At 44.8% G+C, this 16,900-nt stretch overlaps 1 protein-coding gene across 4 annotated transcripts in view; it reads right to left on the bottom strand.

Moving 5' to 3' along the window:
• Positions 1-16,900, bottom strand: part of LOC135916532 (uncharacterized) — a 104,175-nt gene that overhangs the window by 6,026 nt on the left and 81,249 nt on the right. For 2 of the 4 annotated variants that reach the window (XM_065449947.2, XM_065449946.2), the window contains exons 2-8: positions 12,177-12,352; positions 11,949-12,032; positions 11,102-11,143; positions 6,869-7,077; positions 4,018-5,377; positions 3,615-3,767; positions 1,219-1,341 (exon numbers count right to left, since the gene is read on the bottom strand). In XM_065449947.2, coding sequence (XP_065306019.1) covers positions 1,219-1,341; positions 3,615-3,767; positions 4,018-5,377; positions 6,869-7,077; positions 11,102-11,143; positions 11,949-12,032; positions 12,177-12,352 — 2,147 coding nt within the window. Of the gene's footprint in view, positions 1-1,218; positions 1,342-3,614; positions 3,768-4,017; positions 5,378-6,868; positions 7,078-11,101; positions 11,144-11,948; positions 12,033-12,176; positions 12,353-15,624; positions 16,281-16,900 lie in introns of those variants that run through there. The other 2 variants (XM_065449944.2, XM_065449945.2) reach the window with 2 other exon arrangements.

The following is a 16,900-nucleotide window of genomic DNA, read 5'->3' on the forward strand; positions in this document are numbered from 1 at the left end:
TTCCTGTGTCCCTGTTTAAATACAACTTGAGGTTACTCTAGTAGCAGCAAGCAATAAATTGTGCTTACGTTTTCAGTAGCCGACTTTATGTGCCTTCACCAGCCAAGTTAAGCCGCGTTAGGCCTATGAGCCACGAATTTGGCACTCGAATTCGGAATCGGCGGCGTCTAATAACCACAGTCAGTTCTCCTGGCTTGTGAACTTCACGCGTGTTACTGCCAATTGAACCCAGTTTGGTGCTAGGTTAAAGGCGTCGCTTCGATGGGTGCCGCCATGTTTGTTTATGCAAGGCTCTTGGGGCTCCCGCTAAATCAGTGAAATAGCGTGCCCAATGCAAAACCCAAATGCAGTTTGCGTCTCGCGCATGCGCAGTGGCTGCGACGCTATTTCTTTGAAGCCCTAACCGTTTGGGGCCCCAATTCTAAAACTCTCTAATAAGACATGTGGCAAGATGTTTGCGACAGGTTTTAAAAATCCTTATTTTCATTTACGCTATACCATCTTGGCGTGCACAAGTGGTTATGATGGATACGGGGTTATCATGAACTGTCTATAAAGAAGTCAATGTTATTAGCAACACAGTCGTGTGAAAGTGCCACATGCGAGTGGAGAAACCGTGCAAAAATGGTGGCTCAACTGGTCAAGCCCATGCATGTTCACTGAGGGATCAAGGCTAGGTGTTCATAAAAGCCGTGTGTGGTATTTAGTGCAGTTTCGCTATTGCGGCTGACCATGTGAAAGGGTAGGCACTACTTGCCTGGGGATCTCCAATGTGTAGATGACTGAGTAGTGAAATTATTTCTTAATGTTTGCTTTCGTGCGAACATTGCACTCGCAGAAATGAAGCCAGGAAGCTACAAAGGCATGCACAACTGACCGCAGAAGCTTTGAAGCGTTGGTAACTTAGTGAATGCGTCGCTAAAGTCAGCAAGTGTGTAGTCAATGTTGCAAAGCACTAATTCTTCACTAAGCTTTCTAAATTCAGTCTTTGGCTCATTTAGGATAGAACGAAATATTAGCTAAGCCCAAAATCCATGATCTCATGGCGAGTTGATGGAAGAACACCGTTTACTTTTATATCTAGCTTACTCTCACAGCAACATCAGCTTTTTTGGGTACTCTAGAAGTGCAATTGATCAATACAGCTCAAGTCCCTTTAATGTCACTTAAGAGAGTCCCTTTAAGCATGAGTTTTGAGATGTCTTGTATCTGTCTCACCAAGTCCTGCAGTGAGGAGAGGCATTCCCAGAAGCCCTGAAGAGTCTGGGTGTACTGGAGTCTCTGGTGGAAGGCCCAGCTTTCGAGCCACGTCTTGGCCCCTGTAGATGTGTCGTGGAACCGCTGAAATGCAGGCGCAGCATTTAAAGCGTCAAACACTCTGTGCGTTTAGCCAAGCCTATTTAGCCAAACCTATTTAGCCAAGCTTAGCCAAGCGCTGCTTATGTGAACTGTTGGTGTGATCTGGTCTGGGACGGTATTCTCGGACAATCACTTTCGGGGATACTTTCACTTTCACAAGATTAGTGTATCACCGAAGAAATAGTCATGAACAAGTGGCCGTAAGCAAGTTGCCAAACAAGATGTCTCGGCACTGTGCCAGAAACGCTGTCTTCCGTAGAAGCTAACACGCTCACTGCTAGTCATGTTAATTCTCACAAAAGTGATACTATCATTGAAAGTGATCGTTCGAGAATATCGACCCCATTCTTATCGCACATGTATGCTTAGTACACCCTAAATAAGCTTTACTTCATGTGATACATGCTACAAGCTGCACCTTTTAGGAAATGCTCAAAGCTAACACATCATGATATCCTCGCAAGAAAATGAGAATTTGTGCTTGGTAATAAACCTCCAGAATCAGTGCTGGATGACAATTGTCATGGCCAATTTGACACAGGAGACCCACATTCATGAAAAGGAAGTTTACAGAAGAAATATTATGCAGGTCTTGCACACTGTGTGCATGAATGTTATGCAAAGCATTTTGAAGGCAGACAGCTGTTCAGCTTCATTTTAGGTTCCTCAAAGTGCTACCAGATTTATCAACATGTCTGCACAATCTATGAGCACTTGTGTGTGCGACATCAGTGTATGTGATGGCAATAGTGAGATGATATCAGCAGCAAGACGATGATGATATACAGTATGGCATTTACGGCATGGTTGGTTTTCTAGTAGCCTGGATAAAGAATGTTCCAAATTGTCCTGTCATGACCTGGCCCAGTCCTGAAGGTGATACAGTCAAGCACAGCATCTCAGAGTGTTAGCTGCCACAAGAGGAGAATGAAGTAAACTGGCACGCTCTCACTCTTTTAGGCAACTTGTTGCTATGTGACATGACACATGCAAAAGACAGTGGAAAAGTTTGCTATTTGCATATTTCATTCCTGCATATGTTCTCATTCGTGCTATGAGGTGTGAAGCCCACACCAGCTGTCTCAAAGCACTAGTCGGTGTTGACTTGAGAGAAGTACATTTAAAATTGTGTCCTCATGGTTGGAAGATCGGTCCGTAGAGCTGAAAGGCCGAGGTTCAATCCAACCAATGGACACACATACATATATATTTTTTAAGAGACCCGAAACAAGGTGAGACAGGAACCCACCTACTGACCTATCTATTGACTGTTAAGTGCCTTGGTACAATAGAAAAAAAAGCTTTGCATTAAAGAAATAAGTTGGAGTGCATTTGGCAGGCGCTATTATCATGACTCGTAGCCTACCATTATCTTTCAGAAGTGTACAGTATCTGCATATGTGCCGTGCAATTAAAAATGATGGGCATATCATCAACAGAATGGAAGATACCAGTGTGAATTAAGAGAGCAAACAAGGGCTAGACAATATTCCAGCCGAGAATAATAATAATAATAATAATAATAATAATAATAATAATAATAATAATAATAATAATAATAATAATAAAAGAAATGGATTTGAGGAGGCTGTGTATTGCATAGAGCAGATGACTGGCGGTCTATTATAGCTACAGTATGGGTGCCAAGGGAAGGGAAGTGCGTTTGAGGGCGGCAGTGAACTAGGTGGACTGATGAAATTGAGAAATTTGCAGGCATAGGATGGAGTCAGCTGATGCAAACCAGGGTATTTGGAGATTACTGGGAGAGAAACAGAGAGAGAAATAATTTTATTATAATACAGCCCTTAGTTCAGGGCTATTGCAGTATATTTTTCTGAGGTTACAGGCGCTGGCATATTTCTAAACTAGTGAAGGCAATTGGTCAGTGCACGCATCAGTAATCATTGTGGATTGTTGGATTTATCGTAGCTTGATGCTACATTTGGGCGGATGGCAATTTCTCCTTTCATGAATCTTTCTTCACCTTGCGGGATTCTGCAGAGCTGATTTGCCGTATTGCATTTATTACGCAATCCTTTAGTTGAAACCGGTTAACTTATGAGGCCACAAAGTTGTTTGAAACCAGAAGGATGAAACTTAGTCAAATTCATGTACACTAATTGTCATTACCATGCTGTCTGAACTGACACGCTTGCAGCTCCTGTAGGCATTGGCACTAGAGTTCCGCCTAGTAAATTTATTTTGTATGAAACACTGGTGTAGACGGCCAACGAGCAGCACGAAGCTATTCATACCTGGTAGACACCGTTGGCACCTCTGTGTCCAGCAAGGATGGAACCTCCAGATGCCAAAATTTGGAAGCCAGCGGCTCGGATGGCGGCATAACCATCGTTCTTGATCCTCCGCAGTGACCTCACTTCCAGCCCTGATAGCACAGCTGCAAGGGTCTAAACAGCACAAAGGAAATAATTAATGCAGTTTTATTAAGGAGTGTCACCACGGGATAGGCAAATGGTGGATCAGCCAGAAAACCAATCACCTTAATGTGTAGTTTCAATGGCCAAGTAAAATGCAAGCAATTGTTAAGCTGGTTAAAACAAAACTGTGCAGACATGACCTGCAATTTAAATATCAATGAGCATTCCTTCCAAGTCACGTGCGGCAACATTCTAATGAATAATCTGAAGTCAAACCTACCTTTTCCATTCCGTCACCAGGCTGGTGCTTCCTCTTTCGGCGCAGCCCAAAAATGTAGTCAGCCAGTGTCACCTTGTCCTCAATGCTAAATAGCGATTCGGCAGATTCCACTGTGGACCCCTCATCATGCTTTTCCACATCCATCAGATCATTTCCGTTGGTGTCCATAGAAGCGTCTCTATCACTGCTCGCTGTGAGCGAAGCAAAGTCTGACCCACTACTAGGACTGAGAGAGCTCTCCTCTGGAACTGTGGTGATCTTGTTCAGTGAGAGAGGCTCCCGCACTGTTGACATTGTAGCGCTGCAGTTTCGTTCCGACTCGGGCAAACTTTGGTCCACTGGTAGTGTCTGGCTACGCACCAGGTGATGTTTCCAGGATTCTGACTCGGCGTATAGAATGCGCTGAATCTCCTCACGGAGCGTACCCTTGCTCTGAATGTTGCCACTGCTGTGGCGACGCACAACGCCGAGCACGCTCGGACGAGGTGCGCCGTCGTCGCTCTCGGACCACTCGCTGAACCCACCAAAGTCCGTGGAATCGGACTCGTGCAGCTCGGCAGGGCGCTTCGACAATGGCAGGGAGTCCCACTCCAAGCTGGGCCCCGACGATTCTTTCGCCAGCCTTTCACTGTCCGACTCGAGAGAGTTGCCGAAGTCGCTGCCGCTGTCCGCACGAATGTCCGCATCACGGACACTGGCACGACGAATGGATTCCTCGGCACTCTTTTTGCCGGCATCGCCCAGCACAACATCGTAGTTCGCCGGAAGCTTTTGGAACACACGAAGGCTGACCAAATCGGCGTCGAGGTCGAGCAGTTCTTGCTTTGTGTCGTGGAGGATGGTCTCTATCTTGTCGATGGTCTCAAACGCCTCACACGGAACTTCTAGTGGTGCTTGTGCCTTCTCGAATATACTCAAGTCAGATGCCTCGCTGTCCACAGAAAGCTGGTGAGAGTGTGAATTGCGAAGCCGCAGCAGCGCAGAGTCGGAGACCATACCGCCTAGAGAGAAGTCGTCGGTCTCTTCGCCCTGACTGTCGACGCGAGATGAGATGAGTTCCTCCGTGCGCCGGTTGCGTTCGCTCAGGGAGCCAATGCTGAAGTTGGCAAGAAGGGAGACGGTGTCATTCGCCCATGGTGTCGCTGCCTCACCACCGCCTTCATAGGAAAGCGAGTCTAGTAGACCCTCAGGCTCTTGCGAGATGGAGTCATCGGACAGCGGCGCTCGGTCATCGTTGTTGTTATTGTTCTTGACAGATGCCGAGAAATCTCCACGGCCACTGTCTGCCTTGACACTCGAGTTCCCCTTTGGGTTGTGGCTGGTCGGCTGCACAGCACAACTTTCATCTGACTTTGCTTTCCTGGAAAAAGTAATGTGAGCATGCTTAGTGTGAGGTCTCTTAAAAAAAAAAAAAAGAAACAGCAACTGGATGCACTTTAAGTAGCTCATCACACAGAGAGGGCACGCCATAATACGACATGAAAACTGAAAAATAGTTCAGCGTAGTTAATATTCGGATTAGTAGTATACTTATAATGACTCTGAAAACTTGAATCAAACATGTTGGTGGTGAGAAGGTAAAAACATGGCATGGTTGTAATCTGGCATGACTCAAAGCAAACAGTTACATTTGGATCGTCTTGCTAAAAGATTAACATAGTGGTAATGCAGGATTGCAATGGTTATGTCCTGCAAGAAAAGCCGAGAATTTTTGGCTCAAGCTACGATGATTCTAAGCCTAAGCCTAAATAAGCGCAGATATTATAGTCTTAATTGTGCTTTCCTAGAAGAAGCGCATGTGCAAGCACGTTTGCGATCACTAATTAGTGATTATGAATTAAGGCAATTAACACATCAACACTACTTTTTTCCTTTTTGCCAATTTTAATTTAACCAACATTTAACTTTTTAGTGCATTGACATGCTACAGCTTTCTTGCAAAATATGTAGACCTGTAGTGCACTAAATCTTATGTTGCCATGAGGTTGGCATTTTCACAGCTTTTGGCCATACCTTATATATCAACAGCATATCTCCCTTAGTCACTTCAAAACATGACCAACCTTATTCTATGAAGGAAAAGCAGGCTAATGCAGTGCCTTTTTAGCCACAGGTATTTCAACACTAGACTTCAATAACTTCAAGCAACACAGTACAGCTCTTTTGCATGGTGGCTATTTCTACAATAACATCCTCCAGGATCTGTTGCCTTACTTAACATGCATTTATAGTAATCATAAAGCTGGCATACATGGTAAAGCAAAATTAAAGCAGAAACTTTCACTATTTCCAGATTTTCACCGGAATCACAACATTCCTTTGAAATGTTTTGCAGGCCTCTTCACGCCTACTGTCACACAAATGCAAAGCCCATCACCAGGTTTCCAGTGACAGCTCATTAGGAAGTTACTATAGCCTTATATGCAACACAGAATTACTTCCATGGTGCTGTGCTAGCCAGGTTACATTAGAAAATGTGGGAAAGTCATTTATCTGGCAGGTAATAGTGATTACAGGCAACATTACGTCACCAACTTCGTCATAGCAAAGGTCAGGCAAAAGGTCATAGCACAAGGTCATATACATTGCACAAGTGTAATCGACCAATTGTGTGTGTTGCATAAACATGTACAAGTCATCTGGGCAGGACAGGCAGATGTGCAAAGTCTGTTCCTTACAATGTTACATTGCGAAGACGTGCGAAGTTGAATTACTAAGCTTGTTGGTAAAACTGTAATAACTGCACATGCAACGCATTATTACGTTTACAGAGCTTCAATAACTAAAGGAAACATCACAAGTGCTTGGGGGTGCTCTAAGTTAATGAACCATGCTCTATGGCAACACCCACTTGTTGCGATGACGCACGCTGCCACTTTTCTGGTTGTTCTTCACAATGTTGAGCGGCGTTGAAGCCTTTGGCTGCGCACATCCTTGAAAACGCACGTCACCTGACTGGCTGTCGAAGCGTACCGGCTCGTACGGGTTGCTCGACGTGACTCCCATGTCCCAAATGTCGTCGTCGCTCAAGAAGCCACCACCGCAGCTTGAGCTGCCATCCTGCATGCCATGCAAGAAGTAGGGAAAGTTTAGTTGCATTAACCACAACACAACAGACAGAGCAGCTAATGCCCTATGGATATGCGGGCGTGCTAAGTTTAGCTACACTAAACGTGAGCTGCACACTACCAGTTATATTTAGTTACAACGAAAGCTTAGCCAAACTTTTATGCACTAATTGCCATGTCTTTCATGACAATTTGAGTGACAGATGAATCTTGGTAAATCTAGCACAAATCTTGCATAGGATGCAGAAAGTAGACAAACAAATGCGCAACAAAATGGGAGAAACAAGTTAAGATATTCTGAACCTGCAATGACACTCGGCAAGTGTATGGCCAGCCTACACAAATACTATTATCATTGCCAGGCATGAAGGCGATGATATCTGCCCCACCACTAAAACATATCCCCTTCAGGGAGTGTGTCCACATTTGTGGACGTGACTTGTTTTTGCCAGTTCTGCTGCAAGGTGGCCAAGAAAAAGCATCGAACAATCGTGCTCCCCTGCATCATGCATCAATGTGCTCTGATTTCACTCCACTGTGCTGCATATTGCTACAGATGACCACTTTGCTGAAAGTACTACAATGTTTGATAGTACAGTAAAACCTCGTTAAACCGTACCTGCTTAAACAGTAGCTTCATTTTAAATGTAGTAAAGTGGAATCCCTGACTAAGCGACCATTGAACATAATGTGTTTTGTATCCGCATAAACCGTACCAACTTATTGCGTACGAGTTGGTTAACATGCAGTGTTTTCCACTTTTTATCACGTAAACACGGCGGTGCGTCGTCTCCATCGGGCAGCCCAGCAGAACAACAAGCCTCAGAGATCGGAGCAACGGCCTCCAAGTGCCCTGTGTGTTCGCGCCTGAAGCCACATCAACATCAACATCATTTCGGCGCTGTGCCAGAGAGTGTTGTGGCGTCATGCAAGCGAGGACTCGCGCTATGCTGAAGCTCGGATAAAAAAGACTCCGGGTGCTCAGCATGGAAGAAAAATTAGACCCCGTTTGTGCTATGGAACGTGACATGAAGAAGTCGAAAATGGCACGCGAGTGGGATCTGCTGTTGACTACGGTGTGTGGCATTTGGAATGCGAAGAAGTTGCTCGGCAGCGCTGCTGCGACCGCGAAGAGATATCAGGTGCGAGGTTCGACTTTTCACCATCATTGCCTCTGTAGTTGCCGAAGTGTCGACTAGCGACAGCGATGAGGACGACACGGAAAACGACAGCGATGAGGACGACATGGAAAGCGACAGCGATGAGGACGACAAGGAAAGCGACAGCACGGGCGATTCAGGCCCGACAGTGGCAGAAGCTGCACGTTACATCAGCCTCACGAATGCAATCGTCGTGACGAGAACAGCACCCAGCAATGAAAAAGGCGCCCCACAACTTCTGCAGCGCTACTGCCAGCGTGCATGGAGAACATGCAATGTCAACCAGGAATCTGCCATGCGAGTGTTCTCCGAGAAGAAAGGGCTGGCTAAAAATCCGGCTCGCAGCTTCAGTAAGTTCCGCTGTCGTCGCTGCTAGGCCGCCGCGGCATCAAATGAAAATAACACTTTTGTCACGTGAAGTGAATAAATACTGCATGTTTTTTCCCCTTTCATCGCAATCTCTCCGAGTTCCATGTTTCGTTTTTGACAGGTAAGTGGGCGATGTCATGCTATTCCGGTTAAACAGCACTGCCGTTTAGTACGTACTTTTCCGAGCTCCGGCCAACTACGGTTTAACGAGGTTTCATTGTACGTGCGACGTGCCGTGTTCCGGCAGCAGTGCCGAAAGAATATTTTTTCTTTTCCCGTAATGCATGCAGTTAATGTTGTGCATTTGCTTTAGCCCTGTGATTCCATTCTTTGTATGCAAGAACAGAACATTACTGACTGGTATATAAATATATATATATATAAATTGTATTTCATGGCGACTCTCGTCTTTCTTACAATGAAGTGTCGAATGTCTTGGAATAGAGTTGCGCAAATTTGACATATTTATAGACAGTCCATCATAATATCCTGAAGGGATATTATGGAAATGCACAGACACATGCATGATCTGTCCAGGCCTTTGATTGAAAATGGAATAGCATTTACATATAAAGTTCATTCGTATTACGGTTGCATGCATGCAGCTGCAGAATTGCAGTAGCCAGAACACTGGTTCCAAATGAATGCATTCTCTTTCTCTTGTGCTCTGCTTGTACGCCTTTCTGGTAACTGCAGTACAAATGGGAACACATTTATATAGTTCAGCTGTCAATTGTGGAAGCACTGGCGGGCACGTTCCCTTTCAGCATCCTGCATATAAAGTTGAACAATTTCCATTAAGAAGCTACTATGCTGAATGTAATGATTGGAGTGACGTTTGCTCTGCAATATAGCACATATATATAGTAGGCTATAAATTCTGTCCACCACAACCATAATTAATGAGCCTGTTTAGCTCGAGCTTAAAATGGATGGCAAAGAGTGTGTGCATAGTACAGGCTGCATTTATGTAGCGGCACCAAATCTTTAAAAGATAGCCGCCTGTGGCAAATAGAAGAACTCCAACCTTTCACCTAAATTAATCAATGGAGGTGGCCATTACTTCAATGGGAAATCAAAATGCTTAATTGAATAATTAACATGCTTATGCTAATTAAGTTTTATTAAGTACTTTGAGGCACGTATTTCAATCTATGAATTGTAGCTAGTGGACATTCTAGGCATATCAACTTGGAACGAATTTTGAGGATGGCGCCGGTTTTGAGATATGTCCAGTCAAAATTGCAATAAAAATGTGCTGCAGTTCCACTTACTTTTTAAAGAAAATGCCATCTTATGCACTGAAGCGTCAGAGTAACCGGAATGCCATGCATTTCGTTGGCCACTTTGAAAATGAGTGCTTCAAAAGTGGCGTAGTTCAGAGAATTAATTCCAATTGCACATACCTTGCGAATTCACTGGCTACAATTCGTAAATTAAAATATGTGGCATAATGTAATTCAGAAGACAATTAGTGCAACTGTGTTAATTATTCAGTTAAGAATTGATTTCTCATGGAAGTAGTGGTCACCTCAACAAGTAATTGACTTCCAAGGATTAGAGAATTGTGCTGTCTGTCCCAGGCAATATTTTTTTTAATTGGTGCAGCTAAAACAATAAAGCATTGCCCTTGCGAGTGCTGAGCTATATGTAAGAGTAAACAAACCACACTGTCAAAACTTTTAAGCAGCTGTCAGCCACCGAACGTCAAGATGAACACAACTTGAAATTAATGTAGACGGCAAGAGATCTACCTATAATGTCCTCAAGAGGAAGACTGGTGCCGTGTCATAGTAAAACCCTAACAATATACTAAAATGGTACGAGAGCAAAACTAATTCGCTCGGCAGCTTTTCTGGCTACGAAAGCCAATTTATGGAACATGAAGTCCATGCATGGCAATACTGCTGAAAGCAGGCCCGCAATCTTTTGCACATCCTTCACCGCGAAAAATTTTATCTTCCAGTTGAAGTTCTGCAAGGCGCAAAACTGAAAACTTTCTGTGCCTCTCTCAGTAAAAAAATGGCATTCAGGTGTTGCTGTGGCCATTATTTTCACCCTTGAGACTTAAGCTTTCGGCTACAAATGCTTGTTGGGGCACCTGAAGCAAATGTCATGCAACATTTAAGCCAATTTAACCGAGGCTGCCTTGCTAAAAAGTGACCAAGCTGCACACAGTCAAAGAAACCAAAGGCAACAGCAAACTTATCCTACATGGCGTGGTTACACACATCCAGATGCTCCCTTTCTTGTAACTTTACATTCGCAGCCATAAAATGTTGTCAGACAAGAAACCACACGACTTGCATACCCTACAAACTACAAAGAAAAGAAAGCAAAGCAATGAAGCATAAAGAAACGTGCAGCTTTTGGTTAAAAAAAAAAAGAAAGCGCTGACATCATGCATAAGCAGAGGAGATAGTAGTGCACAGGCTCCCAGTCACGGTGCCAAGAAAAGTACGTAAACACAAAATACGAAAAACGTACACATTTTTTTTCAGCTTGGGCATGCTCGGTCACAGGCTGGGGCTGAAAAGGCAAAGCAGCAAAGGCGTTGCAAAGGCCGCTGAATGTACCAATGAACTACACATAGTGTCATTCAATACTGCGTGACTAGGCGCTTCCGGTATCGTTGTCTAGGGAATTGGATTTTTGTCTAGACGTGCAGAAACACCAAAATTTTTTATTGCGCTTTTCCCCTAGTGTGGACCAATTACGCATCGTGAATAACAAAATTAAGTCCATGAAAGCGCATCTGTTAAGAATAAAGCTCTTTGTAAAGTGGCTGCAGCACCTGCAACTCCCAAAAAACTATATTAGCCGACATTATTTTGACATCGCGAAACCTGTGAGGATGACTTTATGACCAATACTACTTATCAGATTTTTCTTAAAAAGGAGCACATATCTAAAGTGCACTCATGGATCCAGCTTTATACCGTATTCATTAATCGCTCCCAAGTATAACAAAATTAAAACTAGCACTGATGCCAGTGTGTTTTTGAAGTTGGGACATCTGTTCTGAGGTCAAATAAATGTTACCAGGCAACACATTTTGGGACTCGATGATGCAACAGCTATCTTTGCAGCGTAGTTACCTAAGGGACAATAAGCATGTTAGAAGTTGTAGCAGTCCGCAGGAAACAGTACAAGAAAGCCGTTCTAGGCTCCAAAGCTTGCCGAAAAACGCAACAGCGAAACATTTCGAAACATGTCCTATTGGCACATAATGACAAAGCAAGCGTATCAGATATGTAAGGGCAGGGCAGCACTAGCAGCTAATTGGCAAGAGACACTCAAGCAGAATGACTTGCATAATCAGAGCTTTGCTCACAATGTCGCCAAAAGATGCCTGGCTGGTGTCGGGTAGCGATGCCTCGCTGATCTCAGACTCATTGTCACTTTCTAGGTAGCACTCCTGCAAAGCAGACACGATGAGACTTAACAATACATGAAAGAGTTGTCAAACTGCTAGTTTAGCACAGTCTCAAAAAAGCTGTCACAAGTTTGGTTAGGCACAGCTGTGCAAACTCTTAATGCAATACACTGCAGCTCTACCAACCTGTAGGCTGCCATGTTCGATTCCGGATATCCAGCTCCGCACATGGGCTTTCCGCAGTGACACTGTCTCCCTTTTGGACTTCCTGCGCCTGCGGAAGCGCTGCCTCAGCTGGCAGTAGAGCTTGTAGCAGACAAAGGAGCCAACGCCCAGCAGGAGGATGACACTAGTGGTGCGCACTGCAATGTAAATCAATGTATCCTCTTCAGTCATGGTGCAGACATTTGTGTATGCAACTTGTTTCTGCAACTTCTGTCCAGTAGGCAAAGAAAAATGCACATACATTGAGCTGCGAGCCATGTGAAACCTCCGTTTACCCTATGTTGTTCCAGTTCACTTCGGGCTGTAGATTTACGCTACGCATCACCGCCTTACTAAAGACACTAGCATGTTTGACCGAATGTTCCGACATGTTGTGTTGCTGTCAGTAACTGAAGGAATAGCTTTTCCTTCCTCGCAATGCCTGAAGCCCAAAATCAATTTGCACATGTGGCTTGAGCCGATGATACAAATCGTTAAAAAAAAAAGAAACAAAACAGCACAACTGATTGTATACTAAATTGAAAGTTAATTAGTCTGTAATTATGAGTACTCACTCAGAATCCTATCATATTAGAATTTCTTTTAATGGAGTCTATGCCTATGCATCCACACATAAAAAGGGGGGCGGAGGTGTTGGAGATATAGGCAAGAAAGTACCCCTATGCATGCACAAGGTCAGTGCAATCCTTCTCATAATACTCTTTACAAATGATTCATTTGAGTGGTGAGCCATCTTTTTCGCCTAAGCACTAACACATACAATTTTCTAGATCAGTTGGTTCTGCCTGACATGCTCGCAGTAGCTGAATAGCTAAGGCTCACTCTCTGTGTACTGGTAGCAAAACATTCTCAAAAGCACTGGTTCTCTCACTTTTGCAACAGTTCGTTATTATGGTTCATGACTATATTGTGCTTAGTGTTACACTGATGAACATAAGGGACAAGACGCGTCCATGTGTACATACTTGCGCTACTTACGTCCACATCATGTCCCTTACGTTTGTCAGTGTAACACTAAGCACAATATAATCAAGAACGGCCACTAACTAGCCCCGTCCATTGCTTTACTAATCGTTATTACGGCTTGTTTCTAACACTTGTCGCTAGAATTACTTTGCTGCTTTGGAAACGTCACATGTAACTTGAAGCTTGAAAAAAAAAAAAGCTTCCTGTGTTAACAATACAAAAAATTCCCTTAGGGTAAGTGCGTGTCACCCTCCCCCCACATAATGTTTTGGAACTGGCTTAAAGAATGTACGTATTCCATTAGTCTGTGTATAGCAAGACGATCTCGATGCAGGTGCTCAAAGTAACTGCGTAGGTTGCTTGTGCAGTGTAGCTAGTTCTGTGGTGTGGCCGATATGGATGGACAGATCTGTTGAGGATTGCAATAACATATTACATAAGACAGAATCACAGACTAACAAAATGAGGGAGCCTGCTGCATTTCGATGTGAACTCGACGAGCTCAATCAATATTTTTTTAATTCCAACCTCTTTTGCAAATTTTGGGAGCTGGGAGCTCAGGAACTACCCATCTACCCATTTTTTCCGTGCATCAGTTAGCATCGATTTTGTTTCCAAGACGAGATAGAAACAAGCTTGGCCATCTTCTGCATCACTCCTTTACAAGGTTGATAAACTTCGCAACTAAGTACACTCTGCCATAAAGGTTACCTGCTCTATTTTCACTTACCAAATGGCAAAATCTTTCTGAATAATGTGCTGTTGACTGCTCTTGGCTGACTTCAGTTTCTCCAGCCACCAAAGTATACCTTGTCACCCTTCACGCTAATGTACCTGTCAGGCAGCTGAACCATCCGTTTCCCGCATGTAACTGTTCTGAGCTGAAACTTGCCAAACACGTCTTATAAGGAAAGTGAACCGGTATGTAATCAACCACTGTACTGGTGAAGCAGTTGCAGCAACAGCCAGTAAAAACACTTGTATCGATGACCTACGTTTGCAATTGGACAAATCAACAAGAAAGCCCAAACGTCTTTGATCACTGCTGTCTGTTCAGATTGCCAGCGTTTTTGGACACACTGCGACATTTAGCTTCTGTACAGAGTTCAAAGAAAGCAGACTTGCAGCTGTGACTCTTGGCCATCGATTACATTTACAAAAGGAAAGAATGCAAGTGACCTCTAATTAGGTTCACTGTACCCCCGCTTGTGCGAGTACAACACTTAGCAATATAAACAGTACGAAATTCCACCTTAAGGAGACTAACATCAGTTGCCAAAGATCATTACATACTGGGTATATGAGTGACATGCGGGAACTGAAACACACAGAACTACAGCTCCACAGCAAGCCCAGTTGGCATACTCATATATTATGTTTCATGTCAAGGCATGCCAGGAACGTTAAGCCTGCCTTCCTGTCATAACTGACGTTATGGTTGTGGAAGTACACAACAGACAAGTGAAAGTTGTACTTGCACATCAAGAAGCTATAGCACAAAAAAATTTCAATGCGGCATGCCAGAGCTCCTAACATTCCCGAGAGCTCTAAAAAAAATATGCAGAAGAAAACACACTGTCCACGTAGCATGAACGGCTGACAATCTTCCAAGATACCAGATGGTGTGTATTCAAGATAACTGTCAATGATGTCCCAACACCAGAGTCGACAGTGTGCAATGCAGGATGACAGTCGTATGCACAAGATAGTTATTAAGTACAACACCCACTTTATCACTGTCACACGCTACTGCACCTACGCATTTGGCTACAACTACTTTCAGCAACTGCAATAAGAGAGCTTGAACTACTGCTATTCTTGACAGAAGCTACATTTATTTTTATTTTGGCAAGTACAATTCTAAGACATGCTACTATCAGGGAAACTTGCAATGCACCAAACACCTAAGTAGCTCTTCTGACTTTGCAATGTAAGGCAAGTGTACATTACAAAGGGTTCCACAGTGCTGACGTCGACAAAGATCTGTCAATGACTCATACACTGCACAACCCAGAGATGTTACAGCTGTTTCTTCACAACTATACCAGACTAATGCCAGGTCATACGTACACTAATCAGTGCAAAGGAAGGGAACTGCTAATCTTGCTTCAATAATCCAGAGTGCTTTCTAAATAAAGGAGGGTTCCTATTCAAGGCTTAGTCTTCAAAGATATATAGTTACTCTTCGAGGAAACCGAATTTCATGAGAAATTTTCACAGTACGGCACGCTCTAACATATGGGCACATTGCGAGGCAGGCTCTTGGAAAAACAACTCTGTAAACTGCGATCACATTAGAATGACGTTTCCGGTGACAGTCGCTGGCGGTGTCATCTGTACCGAATATGCGGCCGCATCACTGAGTTCTAGGTCACTACACCTTCAACAGGTTGCAAACATTACCTTGTAAGGGCTTTACGAGAGTTGAAGCAAATCGGCTCACCGTCGATGAAATGCGCTAAGCGTAGTAGCTCAAGCCGCAGGTGACGCGCTAAGTTCAGGAGCTCAAGCCACAGACGACGCGATACGTCCTGGGAATCGGACCACAGACGGCGCGTCAAGTCTAGCGACTGAAACCACACATGGTGCGCAAAGTGCAGGAACTCAAACCACAGACGCTGCGCGAGGTCCTGGGAGTCGAACCAGAGGTGATGCGCGCAGCTGGCGGACTCGAACCACAGATGATGCGCTAAGTTGAGGAAATCGAACCACAAGCGATGCGTCAGGTCCCGGGATTCGAACCAAAGGTGATGCGCGAAGTCCTGGGACTCGAACCAGAAGTTATGCGCTGCTAAGCTCAGGAACTCGAACCACAGAGACATTCGGGCAGATGCGTCAAGTCGGGCAACTTGCTTTTTAGTTTGTTCCGAGGGGCACGGCGTGTTATGTCCTGTATGTGTTACGCGACGCGTAGAGATGTTTACGCAAAGCCACGGGATCGGCAACGAAGAAACCCGACACTCTGTGCAGGCCGACGACGACGCGGACAACACGAAAAACAAAGGAGACTTCGGATCAGGGCACGCTGGTATTGTGTGACCCGCAAAGTGATCTATTCACGCTGCAGGCCGCGAACGATCGCTTGCGGCTGCACAGCAAGGCGCGTAGACGTTGGAGAAAATCGCTTTCCATGCGTGACAGCCACTTGGGACCGGTGGCTAAATCCACCGAACAATGACGGACTGACTCATCGAAACACCGTGCGATACTCGGGAAATACAAAGGCAAACTCGACGACAAGTCTCCTTTCTTTCGGTGCGGAGAACCGGGCATGGACGGGATGCGAGCAGCAAAGGCAGAGTGCACACGCAAAGCACACGCCGCGGCGAAATAATAAAGCTGTTGGCGAGCGAAGAAATAATGGCTCATCCTTCAGGAAACTCACATGTGCGGCGGCTGCAGCGAAGCTGCTAGCAATCCTTGGACAGCGCTGTTAAAAACAAAGCCCAGCACGACCGACCGGACTGCTGCCTTGCGTCCCCGCAGCCAGCAAGCAGCAGCTCCCCTGTTTCCAACGGAGACCGCGGAGACAGCTGGTGGTCACGTGGTGCAGCCGCCGTCTCGCATTTACGAGGATCCCTCCGACTCGGGCAGGGTCAGGCAATGCGCGCCATTTCCCGTCGCTTCGCGCTGCAGCTACGCGTACTGGCGTTTGTCTCCTCGCGTAGTTCGACGTTGATATCAACATTTGAAAAAGGTTGCTTCATATGAAAGCTCCC

The sequence above is a fragment of the Dermacentor albipictus genome, chromosome 9, assembly GCF_038994185.2.
Source record: "Dermacentor albipictus isolate Rhodes 1998 colony chromosome 9, USDA_Dalb.pri_finalv2, whole genome shotgun sequence".
Classification (NCBI taxonomy): Eukaryota; Metazoa; Arthropoda; class Arachnida; order Ixodida; family Ixodidae; genus Dermacentor; species Dermacentor albipictus.